Source organism: Anguilla anguilla, chromosome 1 (genome assembly GCF_013347855.1).
Source record: "Anguilla anguilla isolate fAngAng1 chromosome 1, fAngAng1.pri, whole genome shotgun sequence".
Lineage (NCBI taxonomy): Eukaryota > Metazoa > Chordata > Actinopteri > Anguilliformes > Anguillidae > Anguilla > Anguilla anguilla.
In genome coordinates this window covers 6,457,134-6,479,893 of record NC_049201.1, presented here as the reverse complement: position 1 = coordinate 6,479,893, position 22,760 = coordinate 6,457,134, and the positions used below count along the sequence as shown (strand labels likewise).

The following is a 22,760-nucleotide window of genomic DNA, read 5'->3' as shown; positions in this document are numbered from 1 at the left end:
GACAACCAAAGGTCACCGCAACCTCGAGCTTTGGTCTGATTTGGGAAATTGATTTTTGCCTGAAAACAAAAACCGAGCAGACCCTGGCAGCTCTCCTGGGACAAGAGCGAGCACAGCTGCTAGCTAGACTGGGGAGCCGAGATGGGCCGAATGGCCTGTTCTCCTTATCAAACACAACAGTGTTCATAATCTTTCCAAAGGACAGGTGAAGGCTGGACCACAGCAGTCACAGTGTGATGAGTCAGTTTTTTGTTCTCACAACAAATGTATTTAGCTGAAGTAAATAAGCGATAGGGAAGCAAGCACGGAATAAAGTAGAAAAACGAGCTGCGTACTCAGCCAAGTGCTAAATGAGAATATTCTTCTCGGCAGGGCTGGTCTGACAGGAGGACCCAGCCAAAAGCAGCCCCGAGCAAAACAGGAAAAGGAAAACTGCAAAACAGACTGACCCCTCAGTTTGGGCCAAAGCGCATTTCTATTATTCAGGCTGCTGGTTATACATCACAGAGGATATACGTTTTTCTGTTTTTCAAATGGCTTTTTTGTTTTCCAGCACAATAATGTTAATTTTGCCTGTTTCTGACTTTTGATTTTTGACTAGAGTTGTCAAAAGGAGCCCGCGTTGAACTTGTGGAGAAATCGAATATTCAGTATGTCGCATAAAAAGTGTAATAAATGGGGACCCTGAATTAGATTTGTGGTGAAAGCAGTCTGTTTCAAGTTGCCACCATTCATTTCTTGTCTGCAAAGAACTCCGTCCATGATCTGACTAAGAACAGCTGGATGACCGAATAAAAAGAGATGGCAGAGGAACCATCTGTCCAGGAACTCTAAGAAGTTGTCCAGGAACTCTAAGAAGGACTGGGTGACAAAATAAAAAGAGATGGCAGAACTCTGTTCATTATCTCTGACTAAGAACAGCTGGATGTCCGACTAAAAAGAGATGGCAGAACTCTGTCCAGGAACTCTACGAAATCGCCCAGGAACTCTAGGAAGAGCCGTTTGACAGAACACAAAAAGAAGACGGCAGAACTCTGTTCATTATCTCTAACTAAGAACAGCTGGATGTCCGAATAAAAAGAGATGGCAGAACTCTGTCCAGGAACTCTACGAAATCGCCCAGGAACTCTAAGAAGAGCCGTTTGACAGAACACAAAAAAGAAAAGACGGCAGAACTCTGTTCATTATCTCTAACTAAGAACAGCTGGATGTCCGAATAAAAAGAGATGGCAGAACTCTGTCCAGGAACTCTACGAGATCGCCCAGGAACTCTAAGAAGAGCCGTTTGGCAGAACACAAAAAAGAAGACGGCAGAACTCTGTTCATTATCTCTAACTAAGAACAGCTGGATGTCCGAATAAAAAGAGATGGCAGAACTCTGTCCAGGAACTCTACGAAATCGCCCAGGAACTCTAAGAAGAGCCGTTTGACAGAACACAAAAAAGAAGACGGCAGAACTTTGTTCATTATCTCTGACTAAGAACAGCTGGATGTCCGAATAAAAAGAGATGGCAGAACTCTGTCCAGGAACTCTACGAAATCGCCCAGGAACTCTAAGAAGAGCCGTTTGACAGAGCAAAAAAAAGAAGACGGCAGAACTCTGTTCATTATCTCTAACTAAGAACAGCTGGATGTCCGAATAAAAAGAGGTGGCAGAACTCTGTCCAGGAACTCTACGAAATCGCCCAGGAACTCTAAGAAGAGCCGTTTGACAGAACACAAAAAAGAAGACGGCAGAACTCTGTTCATTATCTCTGACTAAGAGCGGCTGGGTGACGGGCGCGGAGAGACGGCCCGGCTCTGCGCGGGATCTCTGACTAAGAACCGCGCGGCGCGCTGACTTCAGAGCTCCCCCCCGCCGACGATCTGCGGTGACAGAGCCTCACCTCCCACAGGAGCGCGGGGGGGGGGGGGGGGGGGCTCTACGCTTTCGGGCCCGGCGTGTGACAGAGCGCGGCTCCGCCGTGCGCCGCCGGCGCTAACGAAGTGTAATTAACCCGTCAGAAATTCACCTTCGCTAATGACTGCCCGCATGCCATTAGCCAGGAGGTCGGGCGTCATGGCAGAGCCGCGGATCTCGCCCGCACAGCTTTCACAATCACGCACGCATTAGTGGGGCCACAATATGATGTTATGATACCGTGAGGCGCGCTCACCCCGAAACGCACACAGACCGGAAGGAATCGCATGATTAAGGAACTGATTAAAAACACTCTTAATGGGCTCGAAAGTGGTACTTTCGGCAAAAGGCGCAGAGAACCGGTTTGCGCGGGTTTTGAGGTCGTTAGCTCAATATGAGCAAGAGTCCACAGCTGTACGGTTTGCCTTGCCTTATTGAAAATTATATACACCGCAATACATTGAAAATATAGGGACTTCCTTGAAAATACAATGAGGAATGGATTTCACAGCAGTGTATATCTTTTCAATATACAGCCACATCTGAAAGCAGCAAAAATGTGTGTACTTTCCAACCCCAGGTTACTAGTTGTGATCAGTGGGAGACATTCCTCTCCTGTAATCAGAACTAGCTGCTGTAATGCTGTGTGACCTATATAGTGTGGAATTAGCACACTAGTACATAGGCATGTAGTACAATGTCAATTCCAGAGGCACAATACCAAATTATACAAAACTGGGTAGAAAAAAAGAGGTAAGAATCTATCTTGTCTTTCCCCCTCAAAAAAGACACTCAAATCCTCTAATGATTTCAGTGTATATTCAAACAGTCCAATTTCTGTTCTCCCAACCCTCTCTAACATTCACAAACATTGACTGTGCATGTATATGGTGTCATTAATTCAGCGATCAGAGCAATTTTCTTGGCATTACGGAAAATAGATGATTACCATGTCAGCCATGCAGTACAGTACACCACCAACTGATCCAGCATTTACATCTGGGCACTTCACATAGTTTGACCAATCAGACACCACAGCAGCAGGTGGATACCCAAGCACATACACAAACGCATCCTTATAAAACTCTCTGTCTGTCTCAACAGCAGGTGTTATAAAAAATAAAAAAATAAAAAAACGGTGCCGGTGTCAGTGCACGGTGAGTTTTTTTGGAAGGGACGTGGGCGCTGTGGGAGGCAAACGCCTGGTTGTCTCCGTTTCCTGTCTGGTACGGTGACAGATAGGAAGGAGGGCGGGAGGCCCATTTTGAGCGCTGATTATCAGCCTCTGTAGCCGAGCCACGCTCCCAGCCACATCCGCGATTATTAAACGCCGGTGACACAGCCAGCCACCAGCGACGGGCCTAAAAGAAGGAATAGCGCACGGACGGAGGGAAGGGTGGAGGGGGGGGGGGGGCGGGGTGGAGAGAGTGAGAGTGAAAGAGAAAAAGACAGAGAGAGTGAGAGAGAGAGGGAGGGAGAGAGAGACAGGCCTGGGAGAGAGAGAATGGGGAGACAAAAGGTAAAGAGACAAGGAGAGGGGAAAACAGATGGGGAGAGAGTGAGAGAGCAAGAGAAAAAAATAGAGACAGGGCGAGACAGAGAAAAAGGAGTGAAGTAGCGAGTGACAGAAAAGAGATGGAGAGAGAAAGAAGAGGAAAGGAGAGGATATATAGAACGCCGGTGGAAAGAGGGAGCTCTGACGGGAGGTGTGGAGGTGTAGGCTACGGTAATGTCTGAAAGGTTACGGTCGTTAACGGTTCTTCTGCCGGAGGTTACATTACACCGCTTAAGTTTCACAGCACATCACTCCCCGTGGCCAAAACGATAGCCCAGCCCTCGCATTATACAGAGTTTGGGAGTCTACTCATGAAGTTTAATCAAGGGTTTAATCGCCAAGTTCAACTTTGAGTCTCATCGTTTACCTTGTACACACACACACACACGCTCGTCCCCTAAGCCTTTTTACAGAAAGAGTGGGTAGACAAAGCAGCCCTCCTCGAAGAAAGGACAAGAGAGAGACAGAGAGAGAGAGAGAGAGAGAGAGAAAAGGATGAGGCACCGAGAGTGGATGACACGAGGGGGAGGGGGGTGACTAAGTGAGATTGAAAGACGAGAGAGGGGGGAAGAGACCGAGGCGGAGAGTGAGTGAAAGGAAGGAAGACATTCAGGGGTACACTGACACTGAAAGAGGACCACACTCCTGGCTGCCTCCAGGCAGACGTATCCCACGGTCCCTTACAAACGTGTCCTTACTACTGCTTTCTGGTGAAGGCCGGGCCTTTGCTAGCATTTCATTATTTATTTTCAGTCACCCATAAAAGCGAAACTAGCATCGGAAATATCCTCCCGCGCTGGTTTTTATTCCCTCCGGTAATTAAAGCTGATGGGGTCAATGCTGGAACTTGCACGTTGCAGTAGCTTTGCATCATGCTGGCAACCTGATTTGAGATGAATTATTGATTTTGGAGTTTTCGTTGGTTAATAACGCAGTGTAGCTGCACTCCAGAGCTGAACTTACACAGGATGGCGACCCTGGACTTGGGCTACACTCTAGAGCTGAACTTACACTGCATGCTGACCTGGACTTGGGCTACACTCTAGAGCTGAACTTAAACTGCATGATGGCGTGGACATGGACTACACTCTAGAGCTGAACTTACACTGTATGCTGATCTGGACTTGGTCTACACTCCAGACCTGTACTCATACTGCACAATGACCTGGACTTTGGACTACACTCTAGAGCTGAACTTACACTGCGCAATGGCCTAGACCTGGAATGCCCTCTTGCGGCTGTACTCACACTGCACGATGAGCTGGACTTTGGACTACACTCTAGTGCTGAACTTACACTGCGCAATGGCCTAGACCTGGAATGCCCTCTTACGGCTGTACTCACACTGCACGATGACCTAGACCTGGAATGCCCTCTTACGGCTGTACTCACACTGCACGATGGCCTAGACCTGGAATGCCCTCTTACGGCCGTACTCACACTGCACGATGGCCTAGACTTGGAATGCCCTCTTACGGCTGTACTCACACTGCACGATGGCCTAGACTTGGAATGCCCTCTTACGGCTGTACTCACACTGCACGATGGCCTAGACTTGGAATGCCCTCTTACGGCTGTACTCACACTGCACGATGGCCTAGACTTGGAATGCCCTCTTACGGCTGTACTCACACTGCACGATGGCCTAGACTTGGAATGCCCTCTTACGGCTGTACTCACACTGCACGATGGCCTAGACTTGGAATGCCCTCTTACGGCTGTACTCACACTGCACGATGGCCTAGACTTGGAATGCCCTCTCGCGGCTGTACTCACACTGCACAATGACCGGGACTTGGAATGCCCTCTTACGGCTGTACTCACACTGCACGATGACCGGGACTTGGAATGCCCTCTTACGGCTGTACTCACACTGCACGATGGCCTAGACTTGGAATGCCCTCTTACGGCTGTACTCACACTGCACAATGACCGGGACTTGGAATTCCCTCTTACGGCTGTACTCACACTGCACGATGACCGGGACTTGGAATGCACTCTTACGGCTGTACTCACACTGCACGATGGCCTAGACTTGGAATGCCCTCTTACGGCTGTACTCACACTGCACGATGGCCTAGACCTGGAATGCACTCTTGCGGCTGTACTCACACTGCACGATGAGCTGGACTTGGGCCTCCCTGCGCTTGATGTTGAGCCCGTTGTACTGCGCCGTCTGGCAGCGGTAGGTCCCCGCCAGGTCCCGCGTCACGTTGTTCAGTCGCAGGCGCCCGTCCCTGGTCTCCACCGCCCAGTCGCCGGACGGCATCGGCAGGTCCTTGTCCGCGCGGGACCAGAGGACGGGGGGGCGGGGCTTGCCGTCCACGAGGCACACGAGCTCCGCCCACGATCCCTCCCGCACCGTCACCGTTCCGCCACCGGTGGGCACCGTCAGCACCGGAGGAATGACTGGGGGAAAAAAAGGGGAGGGAGGGAGGGAGGGAGGGAGGGAGGGGGCTCAATCTCTGACACTTGAATGAGTCTTTAATGAAGACGGTGGGTGGTGACAAAGCGATGGCCTTTACCACTGGCTCCCGGCGGCGGTGACACGCACAGTCACAGCACGGCAGGTCTGCGTGACTAATCTCTACAGTGGGAAGGAAGCGACCGGCGATGACAGAGACAGAAGAAAGAGTGAGGGGCCAGGGACAGAGGAAAAACAGAGGAACTAAGGGACAGGGTAAAAAAAAAAGAAGAGTTACCTATGAAGGGATGAAAGAATGAGAGAGGTAGACAGAGAGAGAATGAGAAAGAGAGAGAGAAAGAAAGACAGACCCACCTCTTCATAGTGGGGACATACTGTAAGCAGGGAAGTGGTCTATGGAAGGGGGCAGGGTGGGGGGCAGGGTGGGGGGCAGGAGACCTCTTCCCAGAGAGGTGAGCAGAAAAATCACAGGGGCTGCCAGTCTGGTACCCCGGGGGACCATTGATCCCTACCCCCCACCCCCCCACCCCCCCCACCCCCCTCCCCCGGACCCCCAAATTGTATCCTGAGACCTCAAAGACCTCGGATGCCCTCTCCATGGTGATAGAGACAGGAGCACAGGCTGCTCCAGCTTAATGACCCATCCTTCCCTCACAGGAGGAGTTCCAGGCGTGACCCAGAAAGAGGCCAACGCTTGGACTCTCCGTGTTCTTGTTTTTCCCATGGCGCGCAGGAACTATGCCATGGGCTATGCATGGCAAATTGCGGTCACTCACTCACTCACGGACGACCTGTGAGGGACGTTTGGTGGGACGCGTGCGCAGGTGGTGCTTCGTTTAGTAGGACGCATACTCAGGTGCATCTCCCAAAATCACCATTTCGAACAGCACGAGATTTTTAAGCACAGCTTTATTGCCTAACGTTACTTTAGCTAACCCTAACATGTTAGCGTTTCGCCTACTTTAGTTAACCTAGTTGGCGCGTACCACCGATACAGATGTATGGACACACGGAGGACAACAAATAACGTTGCAGAAGTGAGGACATGCCATAGCTAGCTAGCTATATAGTTAGCCAAGTTTTACTCATGACACATTGTACAGGTGCGCCGTGGGTCTGGACGGTTTTGTGCTTGTTTTAATTCATTTTGGTCCTTTAACAAACCCGATCAGGCACCTTTCGATTCATGCGTTTGGTTGTTTTTGTGAACGTCACTTTTGCCTTGAGCCATCAGCGGCTCGTGGTAAACAAGGCCACCGTTTGTGCCAGAGACTATGTTGCTTACACTACCGGTGTCCCATTTCTCATGGACCTTTTTCTTCTTTTAAACGCTATGAACCGTGAAAATAAGAAAAAAGCGAACAAATCAAATAAAAAATAAAAAATAAAAAAACAAATAATGGACTAAAATAGAAAACAAATTGTTTATCTCAAGGATAAGGACACAGCAGGAATGTCTTATTAAGCCAGGTGCACGATCCTCAGTACAACAGTCCCCAGAATTCAAAAGCAGTGACCTTCACCAAGCTCCATCTGCTGAAGAACGACAAGGCCTCTTCTAAAGCCACGTTTCCACCGCAGGAACTATACCCCGGAACTAGGAACCTTTTGAGGAACTCAGTGCGTTTCCACCGCAGGAACTAGGGTCTAAATTTAGTTCTGGGGGCTTTGTTTTACCCCCCAAAACGTTCCTGCTCGGGGGGTAGTACTTTCCGAAAGTACAGGAACCTTTTGGGTGGAGCTTGCAGCGCTGAACATTTCTGATTGGTCGAGTACTCGTAGCATTTGTGTTGTATTTATTTTCCGCCATTACCCGCCATGTTTGAAAATATGCAGCGGCAAACCAATTTATTTTCATAATAACTTCAAATCAAACTTGTATGTTATGCGGCGCAGTAGCCTACTTTTGGTTATAGCCTGTCAACGTCTTGGAATTATAACGTGTGCTCTTCTGTTCTTTTCTTGCTTTAGTATTCGTTTTATAAAATGCTAAGCATTCGCGCTGGGACAGCATATTACGTAGGCTACCAAAACATTCAAACGGATTAATTCGGTTGCTGAATATTTTCTTCCGGATTTTCTTTGTTAGCCCGTTGTAATTGACTCAAAACGTTTGATACAGTTATGTGAGGTATGCGGTAGTTCTGCATAATTAACATTGGTGATACAGTACAAGCAAACTGGAAATCACCTTCCGCACTTTTTATCCGGGTAAAATAACAGGTTAATTCTAGTAATCTTCCCTTTAGCTTTTTCAGACTGCCGTAATTTTACTCAATTTTACTGCCATTTTTCAATTCCACGAAAAGACCAGGAAGACTATGGACTCATTTATGGTGCATGGTTCGCATCTGGAGGGCACACTTCGCTGCTCGGCTAGCAGTAACTTCGAAGGAAAGCAAACGGTGGCTGTACCACTACTAATTTACATTTTGACGCAAATCCGAGTTTTCGTTCTATTCTTGTCATTTTGCGATTAGCCTATATGGAATTGACGACGAGAAAGTAATAAAACAGCAAATTGTTTACAACGTGTGCATGTTTTCTGCTGTTAATGAATGTGTTTGAGAGGATATATGAAAATCAATAAATACAAAAGTAACCATATATAGTCATTGTTTGGTAACCCGTTGTATATAAGTGGAATAAACCCCTCCGGGCTGTCCCGGTTATTAGAAAATAATGTAGGCTACTTCGGTGGTAGTATGGGGTTACAGAAGAAATCATATGACAGATGGACCGACGACAACGTCAGTGGGCTAATTTGCCTAATCTTCGCGGTACTTTAGACCCCGGTGGAAACGCAGACAACCATTGGCTGAAGGAACCTTTTAGTTCCTGGTAAAGTAGTTCCTGGGACTGAAAGTTCCGGGTAATTTTGGTGGAAACGCGGCTAAAGAGAAGACATCCCAATCCGCACTGGGAAAGAAGGCACCACGAAAGCAAGCTCCAGGATTATGTTCTATTAATGGTCAGATGTTTTTTCTCTCTCTTGCTCTTCTAAAATGGCAAGAGCCAGAGACACACGACTGCTTGTGTTGGTTTTTGCACCATCCCCTATGCAGTCGGCTAAAAATACATCCATAAATTGCGTGGATGTTTCAACCGTTTCTTTTCTACTCCATGTACTGTTCCAACAGAAATATAAAATCGTAATCAAAAAAGAAATACGAAAAGACTCACATGCTTTTATTCCTCAATGGAGAGTTTTGCAGCAGTGGGGACTGGGTTTCTTAAAGTAAAGTCATCCACAGCATGTCTCAAAATACTACTTTGTCATCGCTGGTGTACAAAATGACAGCCTTTCATTCCGGAGAACAAAGAACATTAATATCTTGATTTCCGCTCGTTCGTTTGTTTCTTTCATTCTTTTGATCACCTTTCACAAGTGAACTGCACAGACTATCAGCATGAAAAGCACGTCTACACGCTACCAACTTGCCATTTCAGCTTCTAGTGTCTAAGGCACTATTCCCACAGCTGAGACACGGTGGAGTGTTGTTTACAGACTTTTCAACAGATTCGGCTGCGACTAAAGACGCAAAAGGTGGCTAATGTTCTCAGTGTAACACGTGTACCTTTAGGAGAGGGGAGGGGCTTAAGGAGCCTAGTTTATGAACCGGTGGCTGCTCACAGCAGGAGTCATCTACTCACACGACGATGGCTAAAATTAATAAGGATACATAAATATTAATGAATAATACTAATAAATAATAAAGGAGCAGTGTGTGGCAGAGGAAGAGGAGAGGTGGAAAAAAACACATCTCCAGGAAGAAGACGGAAGAGAAGAGAGGATAAAAAGGAGGAAAGATGAGGAGGAAGAGAAGCCGCGGGTGAGTAGAGGAAGGAAGGGAAGAACGTAAGATAATATATAGGAATAAAATATAAAGGTAAAGATAGAACTGCAAGAGGTGCATAGCAACATGCTCAGTGTAAAATCAACTGCGATAGAGGGCTATTAACCCTTACATCTTGCTCCTACAGAGCTCACACAAACTGTCAAAAGTTGAATGTCAGAGTGCAATTTGCCGTGTTGGTGGACATGGAGGAGGAGGAGGAGGAGGAGGAAGCAGGGTCGAGGAAGAAGAGGAGGAGGATGAGGAAGAGGCGGAAGAGGATGAGGAGGAAGCAGGGTCGTGAATGAAGATGAGGAGGAGGAAAAGGAGGAGGATGAGGAGGAGGAGGAGTAAGATGAGGAAGATGATGAAGAGGAGGAGGAGGAAGCAGAGTCAAGGAGTAAGAGGAGGAGGAGGAGGAGGAGGTGGAGGAGTAAGATGAGGAAGATGATGAAGAGGAGGAGGAGGAAAAGGAGGAGGATGAGGAGGAGGAGTAAGATGAGGAAGATGATGAAGAGGAGGAGGAGGAAGCAGAATCAAGGAGTAAGAGGAGGAGGAGGATGAGGAGGTGGAGGAGTAAGATGAGGAAGAGGAGGAGGAGGAGTAGGAAGCAGGGTCGAGGAGGGAGAGGAGGAGCAGGACCCCCTCACCGCTGCTCTGGGTGATGTTGACGTCGACCCGGAGCTCCGGCACGGCGCTGCCGGGGAAGCTGGCCACGCAGCTGTAGGTGGCCTGGTCGCGGAACTTCATGTCCACGATCTCCAGGCTGCTGGTGCCGGGCGCCATGTCGGGGTCGCTGCGCAGGACCAGCAGGCTGTCGGAGGGCACGACGGGCGCCGCGTTCTTGTACCAGGTGTAGTTGACCTTGTCCTGGGGCTGGGCGTCCACGTGGCAGGACAGCTTGAGGTCGCGCCCGATCTGGATGGTCTCGCTGTCCTTGTTCAGGTCCGGCGTGATCTGGAAGGTCAGGTTCCTCATGGCTGTGGAGAGACCAGATCCTCGTTGGAGCGTCGAAGTGGAGAGAGAGAGAGGGAATCTTCAAAGGGAAATGAAAGAGTTTCGCCACAACTTCTACCCTCCTGCCATAAGAAAAAACTGTTGCTCGCTCACTGCAATGTGACTGTGTGATTTGTTTGGGCAGGTCAGGAAATGTGTGCATTACTGGGGTAATGCTGGGGTCATGCTGGGGTCAAGTTGGGGTCATGCTGAGGTCATGCTGGGGTCATGCTGGGCAGCTACTATGAAGTAACTGTGAAGTTATATCGTAGTTTAACTGAAATAAGTCGAAATGCAGTACAAAAGAATTCTTCAGGAGTACACATGAAGTAATGAAACTGCATTGAGTACTGCAATTAAAAAAGTGAGTCCAAAATACTGCACAATATTGTAATTACAACCACAACAACTGAACTGCAGTTATTTTTTGTGAGGGAAGATCTGAGCGGGAAATCCAGGGAGGGGAGGGGGGTGCACACGGAAAAATAGAAACAGAGGAGGGAGCGCCAGCGCCCCCGTTGACAGGCCGAAAAAAGCTTTGACGGGTGCAGCTGCACCATATGGTTCGAGCACGAAACTTCTCTCGCGTCTACCTGTCTCTGAAAATTGAATCGTTTCAGGCACCCGCACGTATTCGACACACCGCTGCCCGCTTAAGAGAGAAAACAGACCCGGGTTTCTCTCCGACAAAACATCCTGCTTAATTGGCTCACTTCACAGTTGGATTAATTGCAGTAAACAGACAGTGTTTAAAAAAAGGTTAAAAATAACCATGGATCACTGATAAAAGGTTTATTTAAAAGCACATTATTGCAAAGACATACTTAACCTCTAAAAGTGATGTGATTATATCAGCCTCACATGTCAGAAGAGAGCAAGGACCAAGAGCACTCAAACACTCACCCATGAACTAGCACTAATATATGCAAATGCATGCTAATTTGCTAATTTGCAAAAACACGTGTACAAACACACGCGCACAAAAATGCACTTCATGCACTTAGATAAAAAATGGCATGTACACACGGCATCTTTGTGCTCTAACACGAAAATAATGTCTTTTTACATGCTAAATATTGCACTGACACAGGATAACATAGACACGTATACACACACACGAACACACACACACAAACAGGTGCATGCACACACAAACACACACGCACGCACGACACACACACGCACACACACCCCCACACACCCCCACACACACACACACACACACACACACACACAAACATACCCCACACGCACACACACACACGCACACACACACACACACACGCACACACACACACTCACACACACACGCACACTCACACACACCCCCCCACACACACACACACACACGCACTCACCTCTGACGATCAGGTTGACGGTGCGCTTGGCGGGGTTGCCCACGCTGTTGACGGCGGTGCAGTTGTAGTAGCCAGAGTCGGCGGGGGCGACGGAGCGCAGCGTCAGGGACCCCCCCCGGATTTGGGCTCGGGGGGGCATGGGCCCGGGGTAGCGGGACCAGGACACCGTGGGGGCGGGGTTGCCAGCCGTCACCTCGCAGGACAGGGTCACGTCTCGCCCCGGGTCCACCACCAGCGTCTCGTTAACGGACAGCCGCAGGGCGGGCGGGGCTAAGAGCGGGACACGGGCTGAGTGTCAGTCACATGACCTTCAGCCTTCCATCGGAGAGACAAGCTGTTTAACTCACATCTTCATTAGGCATCTGTTTACAAGGTGTAACATACATCACTTTTAGTAATCTGTTGCAGAGACAAACTGTGTTTAACTCACATCTTATTTAGGTATCTATTCACATGAATCTCAAACTGTGTGTAATACACATCACCTTTAGGTATGCACTATATAGAAACACAAACTGTGTCTAATGTAAATCACTTTTAGGTATGTACTATATAGAGACATACAGTATGTGTGCACATCATCTTTAGTCATCTATTGCAGAGAATTAACTAAATATCTATTTACATAGATAGACAAGCGGTATTTAACTTGCATCATATTTACTTATGAACTGGAGAGACATACTGTCTAACACATGTACTTTAGCCATCCATTTACATTGAGACACAGACTGTGTACAATTTACATCACCTTTAGTTACCTGTAACATAAAGAGCCAAACTTACATCATCTTACTATTTATATGCAGAGACTGTGTGTTACATCAAATGATGTAGGTATCTATTACACTGAGAGCCAGCCTGTGTGTACATTACATCTTCCTTCTTTATCTGTCTATTAAGGGACAGCAGGGACATCATCCTGTAATGGTCTTTTGAATCATTTATTAGTCATTAACTGAAACGATAAAGCTATTACCACAGAAAAGGAGGGCAATTTTCACAAGATTGCGATCATTCATTGCATATCAAGGTAAGTGCCCTGCTTCGGCTAAATCTGTCTCATTTTATACTGAAAGATAAACAGTGTCACTCACATCATTATTTAAAACTGCTAATTACGTGAAATGAAATTGAAAATATGAAATTAACGTATATTATTGTATCCGAAAACCGGCGAGCTTTCCTCCTCTGACACCTGTCTCTAATAGAGTGGCAAATCTGTCACAAACACCTGGCTTCAGAATCTCCCTGCACTGAAACGCCTTCCCTCCTTCCCCGTCACTCTCATCCTATCGAATGAATCATCTCGGACACGTATCGACTGGGGGGGGGGGGGGGGGGGGGGGGGGGAGGCAGGCGAGGCGAGTGATTGACCAGCTGCCTCATGGACTGACCTAATGGCAAAAAAAAGGTGGGGGGGGGGGGGTTCTTTGGTGGATGGGGAGAGATGCGTCCTGACGTGACCTGTGGGGCGTGTGATCACCCCCCCCTCCCCCCATAGAGCCCGAACAGGCGTGAGCCTTCCTGCCCTCTAATCTACTATGAGGGAAGTGAATGAAAACAGGGGATAAATACCCACAATACACCTGGATGGTCTCTCCAATTCAATACGCCCAGGCAACAGCACCAGACCCCCCACGCCCCTCCCCCCCCCCCATCCACCCTCCGTCAGCACCCCCACCACCCCACCCCAGCTTTTACACTCTGATCACTCACTCAGGACGAGATCAGGATAATCCCATCTCAGCGCCCAAAAATAGGAATCGATTCATTAAACTCTTCCGTCACACGGGACCTTCTAATCTCCAGTTCATCAGAATTCAATCTAGTTGATGCATGCGGCAGCATGCCACGCCCCCACCAGCAAGAACCACCCCCCCCCCCCCCCCACCAACCCCAATCCCATTCTTCCAACCACAGGGTCACCTCAGTGGCGGCTTACGGTATTTCCAACAAGTTTTACTCCAGGACCGGTGCCAGAACCAGAGAACGGGTACCGGGTCCAGGTCCTTAACCCAAATTATTTGAGTTCAGATTGCTACCACACATCCTAGTCTGTTTAGTCTGACTACTGTGAGACTGCTATCAGACCATAAGACGATCACGGGGAGCTGAGACCGGACCGAGGCGGTTAAAAGGACGACTCTGCTCCCACCCAAAAATTTCCATCAAGAGTAAATGATTCTGACCTCTGAATGCTGCATCCACTTTAGGAAAGATAATGTCTGAATTAATGCGGAATCGTCCCTCTTTGACTGCCCCCTGTCCACGGCAGTCCCCCGTTTCCGGGACGTGTCCTTTCCGCCATTATCGAAGGGAGGACGACAGCCGCGACTTTAAGTGCTGGCGCCTGATGACACACGAATCAGGGAGCCAAACATTCATTGAGAACGAAGCTTCTGCTCCTGCCCTTAAAAGGCTCTCCTACCATTACTATGACAGCCGGGCAGGATTCTTGTTTTTCTTTTTTTTTTGTTGTTTTTTTTTTTTTTTTTTTAAAAAAAGGTTCTCCAGAAAGGAAAAAACTGTGGACTCTCTCCGCCAGGAACTGCCACATGAGTTGCTGCTACTGCAGCTCGAGGCCCTGTAATGCTACCAGTATCTTATTTGTACAACAAATAAAAGTGATTGCAGTGAACAGGAAAGGGAGAGAGAGAGCGAGAGAGAGAGAGAGAGAGACGGAGAGAGAGAGTTGGAGAGAGAGAGAGAGAGAGAGAGAGAGAGAGAAAGAGTTATTGCTTCAATTTCCTCCGGTGTGGACAGCGGAAGCAGCATCAGGCTGCGGGTGTCCTAAAATAATGGCACTGATGTGTACCGCGGAGCTTTAGTGAGCCGGGGAGCAAATGGAAGTATCTGCCGAGTAATCTCAGGGTTAACAGATCAGACCTGCAGACCAGCAGAATGAGATCCGCTCTCCTCCTTCTGTACCGACTACTCTCCACTCGGGGTCTTCCGATGACAATCTTTCTGGTTCCCAGACGGTTCCCTCATGCCCGCTGCTGACTGCACTAGCGACAAAACATCCAAGCCCAACGTGGTTTTGAAAATCGTCGCTCATTCAAGCGAGTCGCACCGATATCGTGTGATTGCTATTTCTCGTCTTGCCACGTCTCGTCACGGGAAACACTTAACGCCACACGGCTGGCCAAAACATTGAGAAAATCTAAATGTATTACAAAGCTTGTCAACATTGAGGAATCCTGTTTAGGACTCAAGCTGCTTCTAAACCGTTCAGAGACGTTTTGTATTTATGAGCCACTCCGTTCGCTAGCCTAACAGAGAACAAAACCATATCTGCAGTAACAGTCATGTTTTCAGAGAGGATTATCGCATCAGGCAGAGTAAGAGAGTAATTAATACAAAGCAACACAAGACATGACAACAGCATAATTTAAGTCATTCATCATCAACGGTTTATATCTATATCTGTCCTCAGGAAAGCCAACTTAAATAATTTAGTCATGGAGAGACAACAAGACAATAAAACAGTCTGTGATACAGCATCTGGCGGCTGAACAAATATAATTATATATTTATTTCTTTATTTATGTATAAAATAAACGTATTGGCTGGCGGGGGTTTGTGTTTCTTTAAAGGAACTCACAGTTATCATCTTTTAACATTCAAAATTGCTGGACCAATCTCGATAACGTTTGATAATATTTGCCACCTGAAAGATTTCTTAATCAACCACATTTTGGGGAGCAGTAGCTTGAAGTCGTGGGATTTAACATGGCCCATCTTCAGAATATCTTCCACGTACCTCCGACAGAGCAGTTGTCAGCGTTCAAGATTCCGTCGGGGTGGAGGGGTCAGGGTTAGGCCAGGCCTTCTGGCTCTGGCCCCTGTCATACATTCCTCTCTTTCAGCTGAGGGGGTCGCCCCGACGTTTAAAATAAAGTCTGCAAAGGGGTCGTGAAACGGGGGATCTTCATCTTTTTGAGTTAGGGGCTTTAACCAAGAAGCAGCTGGGCCACAATCAATCAGGGGGATATTGATTCACGTCAGTTACTAACGCCTGACTTCTGCTCAGGGCTGGAGGGCTGAATGCCAGCCTGTAGAAGCAGGGAGATTTTAGGACAGTGATTTATTTTTTTATTTATTTTTGTCATATGTGTCGTCAGTAGAAGCACTTTGGTGGCTAATGAGAGCAGTTCCAGCGAGCAGGTAATGCGCAACGGCCGACAGGAAAGCCCCACAGGGCTCAGAAGATTAAGAACGCCTCAACTGCCATTACAACCTCCCCACCCCAACCCCCCGTCACGGGGCGAGAAGACAGACCCGTCCCCAAGAGACTCCGGGGAAGCGACCAGCAGGGACACCGCGGGCGGGACATCGTCTGGGGGAACCCGAGCTCGCCCAATTAGGGGTCCAGCCAATTAACGGCGGCTAATCGTTTGTGAGAAACGACCGTAGGGCGCAGGGGCGCAGATCGGCGGGTGGAAAAGTGCGCGTTTAGACGGCCTCCTTAACTAGCCGTTCGTTAGCCTAGCGCTCGGCGGAGCGCCATTAAGGCTGGAATGAGATACTGGCGAACCGCGGCTCATCGCTTACAGAGCGGCGGGCGGAGCGGCGGTTACAGAGCGGCGCGTCCCCCTCTCGCTCGTTAGAGCCGCGGACGGGCGAGGGTTAGCGACGAGACGCTAACGTCGTTGACGTCGTCAGGCAGATTACGCGCGGACATACGGAGGTCTTTATCGACAAAGGTGCGAGACCGTTACGCCCGTTTCCTTTCACGTCACTTAGAATTCGAACTGCCTTATTAAAATTGTATTAAAATGATCAATGATATCTTTCTTCATTTTTTTTTTTTTTTTTTTTAATATGGCCATTGGTTCAGAACCAGGCATCAGTATTAAAGGAGTACCATGGTGATTTTCACACTTTCTCGGTTTTATGTGCTATTTGCACAAGAGGCATTGAAGAAACACAATGAGCAAAGTATTAAATATGTCCGTTCTGTATTTTTGGAGAAATATGCGTTTTAAATTCATCGTCCTATTTTCAACCGGTTGAGAAAGTTGTCATTTTTCTACGTCACGAATACAGTAACCACTCCTATTTCCACACCCCGTAAAGAAATCTGACAGGACACACCTTCCTGCTGTTCAGACAATGCAAATATTTGACTAACGTTAGGTTCACTTAAATTAGAGTGCCTTTAGATTATTTCTGGTTATATTCATTTAGCTAGCTAGCTAACGTTAGCTAGCTAGTAGGTTTGCTTTCATAAGGCAATGTTATCGATAACGTTAGCTTGGTAGTTTGCTTTTATGAGGACGTTATAGTTGTGCTTTTATCTTAATTTGTCTAGCTAGATAGCAAAAATTATAACTGGATATAAGTCAACTTCCTTACCTTAGCTATCTATCGATACTTGATATACTACTAAGCTAGCTAGCTTGTGAAAATTCAGTCTCCCAAAGAGAGCGCGTATCATGGGGGTAGCTATGGTAACGGGGCACGGTCTGTCAATTATAGCTAACTGACAGTTCTCATTACCACGCCCAGACGGTTCGGGTGAATTTTTATAGTGGGAAATTTAGGCTTAGAAAAATACGTTTTAAAGTACATTGAAATGACTTAAGAATAAAAAAATGATGCACATTTGTTTTGTTGTTGCCTGAAGACAACTGGGAAGTGTCACGTTCAACCACCATGGTACTCCTTTAATAGTTTAAGCAATACCTGAAATAACCAAACAAATACTTTCCCTGGATTTGTTTCCAAGGGAGAAAAAGTAAAAGTAAAATCCCTTTAGTAATTTCCGTTGCCGGTGGTGGATTGTAAAGCTGAAATTCCTTTGTTCAGTAAAGCTCCTCTGCTGGTTTATCTGTGGATTTGACAAACAGAGCCGGTACACACAAAACAACCTGCAATACCAGGCAAGGATTACGATTTTTTTTTTTAAATAATAAAAATCAATATCTCTTGTCATCTGTGTCTGGATCATATTCAACGGCTTGACCTACTTTGAAGAACATAATCAGATGGTTATGCAGGATGCTGCGAAGGGGCAGGATGAAATACATCACAAAGACGAATCAGGGGAGACGGGCAGCGCAAGTTCATCCTTTACGTTCTTAAGATGCGCACTTAAGCCGAACGCACACACACGTAAAGACTCTGTAAAATCACGAGCACGGGCACTCGCGCGAACGCGACTAACATCGCAAGCAGGGTGGGGGTGTCGATTCAGAGCTTGGCACTCGAAACGGTGAAACGGCCATCGCACAGCCAAATATATATATATATATTTATTTATTTTTTTCTGCAGATGCACAGAACACTGAAAAATATCACGTGGCGACAGCGGAGGAAAGAGAACGCAGTCAACGGTTGTACGAATAAGTGCGGCCCAGCCCGGTCACATAAGGTAGCAATGGGTTGAGTATTGTGTTTATCATCATCAGAGTGCATCCCTTTTAAGAAAAAGTAGCCGAAGGACCAAATGAAGGATTCTTTTTTTTTTTTTTTTTTTTTTACTCTCTCTGCGCTAAAATACTGAAGCTTTGAAATCAGGAAACTGCAGAGTTCCACCTCCGGCACTGGAGCCCAACGGATATTAATTATTAATGCTTAATGTTGACTTTTAATTTTTCTATTCTGTTATTCCAAAACTTAGATAGCAAAATGTTCTTTTGTAAAAATCAACTCTGATATAGAGGACATCGAACTCTAATAGAGTACATGTGGTCAGAATAGGACTACAAATTCTGTCGGGGTTGATTCTGTACACATTGTGAATTTTGCTATGTACCAAAAGTTATTTCCATGATGTGAATGCAGCACTAACTATTTTTACAGCACATAGTGGCCAAACAATATCAAAAATGAAGACCTATGGGAAAAAAAAACAAATAGAGACCCAAATGAAATGTGGGGCTGGCTAGGGCATACTCTGAAGTCAAAAAAAAAAAAAAAACATCACCAGACAAGCTCTTACGTGGAACCCGTGAGGAAAAATAAACAGAGGAACGCCGAGGAACACCTGGAGAAGGTCAGAGAGGCAGAGGCAACGAAAACAGGGTGTTCTGGGAAGGAACTGGAGTCACTGACCCAAAACCAGGAGGTGGAAAATCCAGGTTCAGAAAGTAAAAGCCCTCCCCAGTATTTTGTTCCAATCTGGATCTGCTAATTGGCACAATTCTTCGGCCAGGAGGCAGAAACTATAATTAGTGAAATCAGCTGGCTGAGTTCATGGTAGTGTTGGAAGAAACGCATGGCAGGACTTTTTTTTTTTACTTTCTGACCCCATTTTTTTTTACTTTCCACTTCCAAAACAGAGAGCACCGGAGGTCTCGTCGCGGGTGACAGATGCTCCTGGTATGAGCCAAACGGGCTCGCGTAAGTACTGCAACTCTACGACATGCGCCAGGCCACCCGATTCCTCTTCCAAGACACCCGGCTATTTCTTTCCCCTTATCATTACATTACATTACATTACAGGCATTTAGCAGACGCTCTTATCCAGAGCGACTTGCACAACTTTTTACACAGCGTTTGCATTGCATCCATTTATACAGCCGGATATGTACTGAAGCAATGCAGACTACGTGCCTTGCTCCAGGGTACAACGGCAGTGTTTCTGCCTGGGAATCAAACCTGTAACCGTTAGGTTACAAGGCCAGCTCCTTACCCATTGTACTACACTGCCGTCCGAATTATAGCGACAGCTGTTTTATGGGCATATTAAACAAGCCTCTGTGTTTCTGTTCTTGCCGCAGCACCACAAGTTCCTCATCTCAGGTTTCCGCCTGCCTGTCGTTTCCCTCGCATCGTGTCTGCCTCGTTCTCCCGCTTTCCCCCGTACGCTTCACTCAGCAGTCCCACAAGAAACGCCAGCGGTTTCACAGAAAACAAGCGTCTTTTGTGTTATAGCACATTATGTTATTGAGTGGCAGTTTTTTTTTTTTTTTTTCCATCGGCTGTTGGCAGCGGCTCAGTCAATGAAAACAGCTTGATATCCACCAGTGGCCCAGCCGAAGGAGCTCGATAGCATGATTACTGACACTCGAAGAACCCCGACAGACAATAAGATCTGAGGTGGTAAGCCACGGAATGATTTTTCGAATCCACGCGGCCAGCCTCCAGGATTTCGAGCGTCGGGGGCCAAGAGCTCACGGCGAAATCGGCACGGCACGGGAACCCGCGGGGGCGGGGGGGGGGGGGAGGAGCACGGAGTCGGGGGGCCGAACTCGGTGATTTACTCTCTCGCGGGCGCTAAAGAAACCCGACCAGCTCATCCCCCGAAGACGGACCGGACGAGCCTCTGGCACTGCGCCGCGCACATCAGCCTGAGAGGCTCACGCTGGGGACCGGGGCCCCACACAGCCGCCGGAGCTCGTTAAAGACGCTGGAGCTCGAACTGGCCAATCAGGGATTGCGATGCCCGGGCACGACATGCGGTCCCCTGATTGGCTGGCCGATCAGCGACTGCGATGCCCGGGCACGATGCGGCCGTATCCAGCGGGGCGGCCTGCGGTCTGCAGCCGTGCTACAGGACGACGGGGAGCCCAGCCACACAAACAGCCCCCCCCTCCCCTTTTTACGGCCCTTGTGATGACCCCATTACTCGTAAAAATCCAGGTTCATCCTTCAACCGCCCCCTCCCTGAGGGTATCTGGACGCGCAGAGGACACCCGAAAGAGTGCTCTCGTCACCTCCAGGTTCCACCGGCCCAGACGGACCATCTTACCAGTGTGCTGCGCCCCTGCCGTAGAGCCCGGTCACATCGAATGCATGTAACAGCAGCCTGTACTGATGGTATGTATGTAATACCAGGACTTATGGACTAGGAGTGTAATAGGAGTGGGTCTTCAGCTCTTACCATCTCTCTCTCTCTCCCTCTGTCTATCATTCTTCTCTCTCTCTCTCTCTCTCTATCTCTCTCGCTTGGTTTTCATTTCTTACCCTTTCCTGCTCTCTGTCACTCTCTCACTCTGTCCTTCTTTCTCTCCCACTCTCCCACTCTTTCTCTTTTTCCCTCACTCTCTCTCTCTCTCTCTCTCTGCTCCAAATGTCATTCTCATCCCACGGACACTCAAAAATATTTCAGCTGAAGGGCCATTACGGTTCTCCATCAAACCCATTATCGAACATTAGAGGGGAAAAAAATCGTGCATTTAAAGGATCTGATAGTATTTTGTCGCTTACAGGTACATACTATGATTTAGCTGCAAACAATAATTCAGCAGGATGCTATGTAAAAACTGGAATAATGCAAGGCATACCCATTTTTTAATGGCAACAGCCCTACATGCAAAGGAGAATAATAAAAACACATTTATATAGCACCTGCGAGGTCACAGCTCTCCGTGATCTAAAAGTAGCCCGCAGTTTTGTGTTCACTTCAACTTCAAAATGCTTTAGCGTTACTTAGCAACACCCTGAAGTGAGAAGAAGACTCGTGAAATGCATTTAACGCCACCAGTGACTGGCACCCTATATATTTTTTTAACCTTTGACCTTTGAGCATTCGCCTGTTCGCCGGCTCTGGTCAGCTGATGCGCTCAGCGCAGGTCCTCCAAAATGACTGGGTAATACTGGGTACAGGCTTACGTCTCCACCTCTAAGTGCTAATATACTCCGTGCCCATTTCTTTTTTTTCACCACTCCCCAAAAAAACAAATCAGTATTTCATTTCTTCCACCCAGTCTACTTTTGTCACTGCATCTTTTCTCTTGTTTACCTGGCGTATGCTTTCATTCAAAGCAACTTGGGAAAACCTATTTGCCTTGTTGCGTCCTCTCTCTCTCTCTCCCTCTCTCTCTCTCTCTCTCTCTGGCTCTCACTCTCTTTCTTTCTCTCCCTCTGTCTCTCAAAGGTACAAGCTTTGTGTGGGGGGGGGGGGGTAGTTTTCTCAAGGACATATCCATAGTATCCCCGTTGCTATCGTTTCGCTTCCTTAGATCTGGGCCCGTTCCGTGTCCTCCTCTCTCTCAGCTTCACACCGACTCTCACAAATCTGGGAAGACGCCATTTTGCTGCCAGAGAAACATTCGCGCCTTTCCCTTCTCAAACTCCTCCAGTTTCGCATGAACAAAAGCCGCTCTGAAAGAGGTCACATCAATCTTGCTTTATGCTAATTTCAAGGATGCAACTGTTACACGGAGGAAAAGCAAGCCGTGGAGCTCTTTTTGTATAAAGGCACTTTCTTTTTTCTCGTTTTATTTTTTTTTGTCCTAAGAAAATGCTCCCGTTCCTGCCTCTCACACTCAGCCCCTTCGCTCAAGTAATGATCAGTCTTAAGACCACCACCACCACCACCACCACCACCCACAGTCTTTCTCCACCACAAAAGCCACAAATCCTTCGTCTCCATTATTTACTTCTAATTGACTTCTCTCTCCATTAATGAAATATGCATGTAGGTGACCTTTGACCATTGCAGAACAGACAAAAGAGCTAAAGTCTTACATTTATCTCAATCCAAGCCATTAATCATAATCTTTCACAAGCTTTGGAAAAATACTTTTTTTTCCCCCACATACAATAGATTAATAGGTAAATCCGACAAAGCGGTGCTCTTTCATAATATACAGAGAGACCAATACAAGAGTGAAAAGCGGTGTGGATGCGCATTTATTTACGGGAAAAAGTCCTGCGTGTTCACAGACCGGCTCTGCGCTGTCAGAGGTATCAACAGTCAGACGTAAACCGATACAGGGAAAATAAGAGAAACAAG

The 22,760-nt window shown here is 47.5% G+C and overlaps 1 protein-coding gene across 1 annotated transcript in view; it reads right to left on the bottom strand.

The window, feature by feature from the left end:
- Positions 1-22,760, bottom strand: part of LOC118236646 (MAM domain-containing glycosylphosphatidylinositol anchor protein 1) — a 71,830-nt gene that overhangs the window by 46,392 nt on the left and 2,678 nt on the right. The window contains exons 3-5 of the mRNA XM_035435186.1: positions 12,071-12,340; positions 10,367-10,696; positions 5,568-5,864 (exon numbers count right to left, since the gene is read on the bottom strand). Coding sequence (XP_035291077.1) covers positions 5,568-5,864; positions 10,367-10,696; positions 12,071-12,340 — 897 coding nt within the window. The remainder of the gene's footprint in view (positions 1-5,567; positions 5,865-10,366; positions 10,697-12,070; positions 12,341-22,760) is intronic.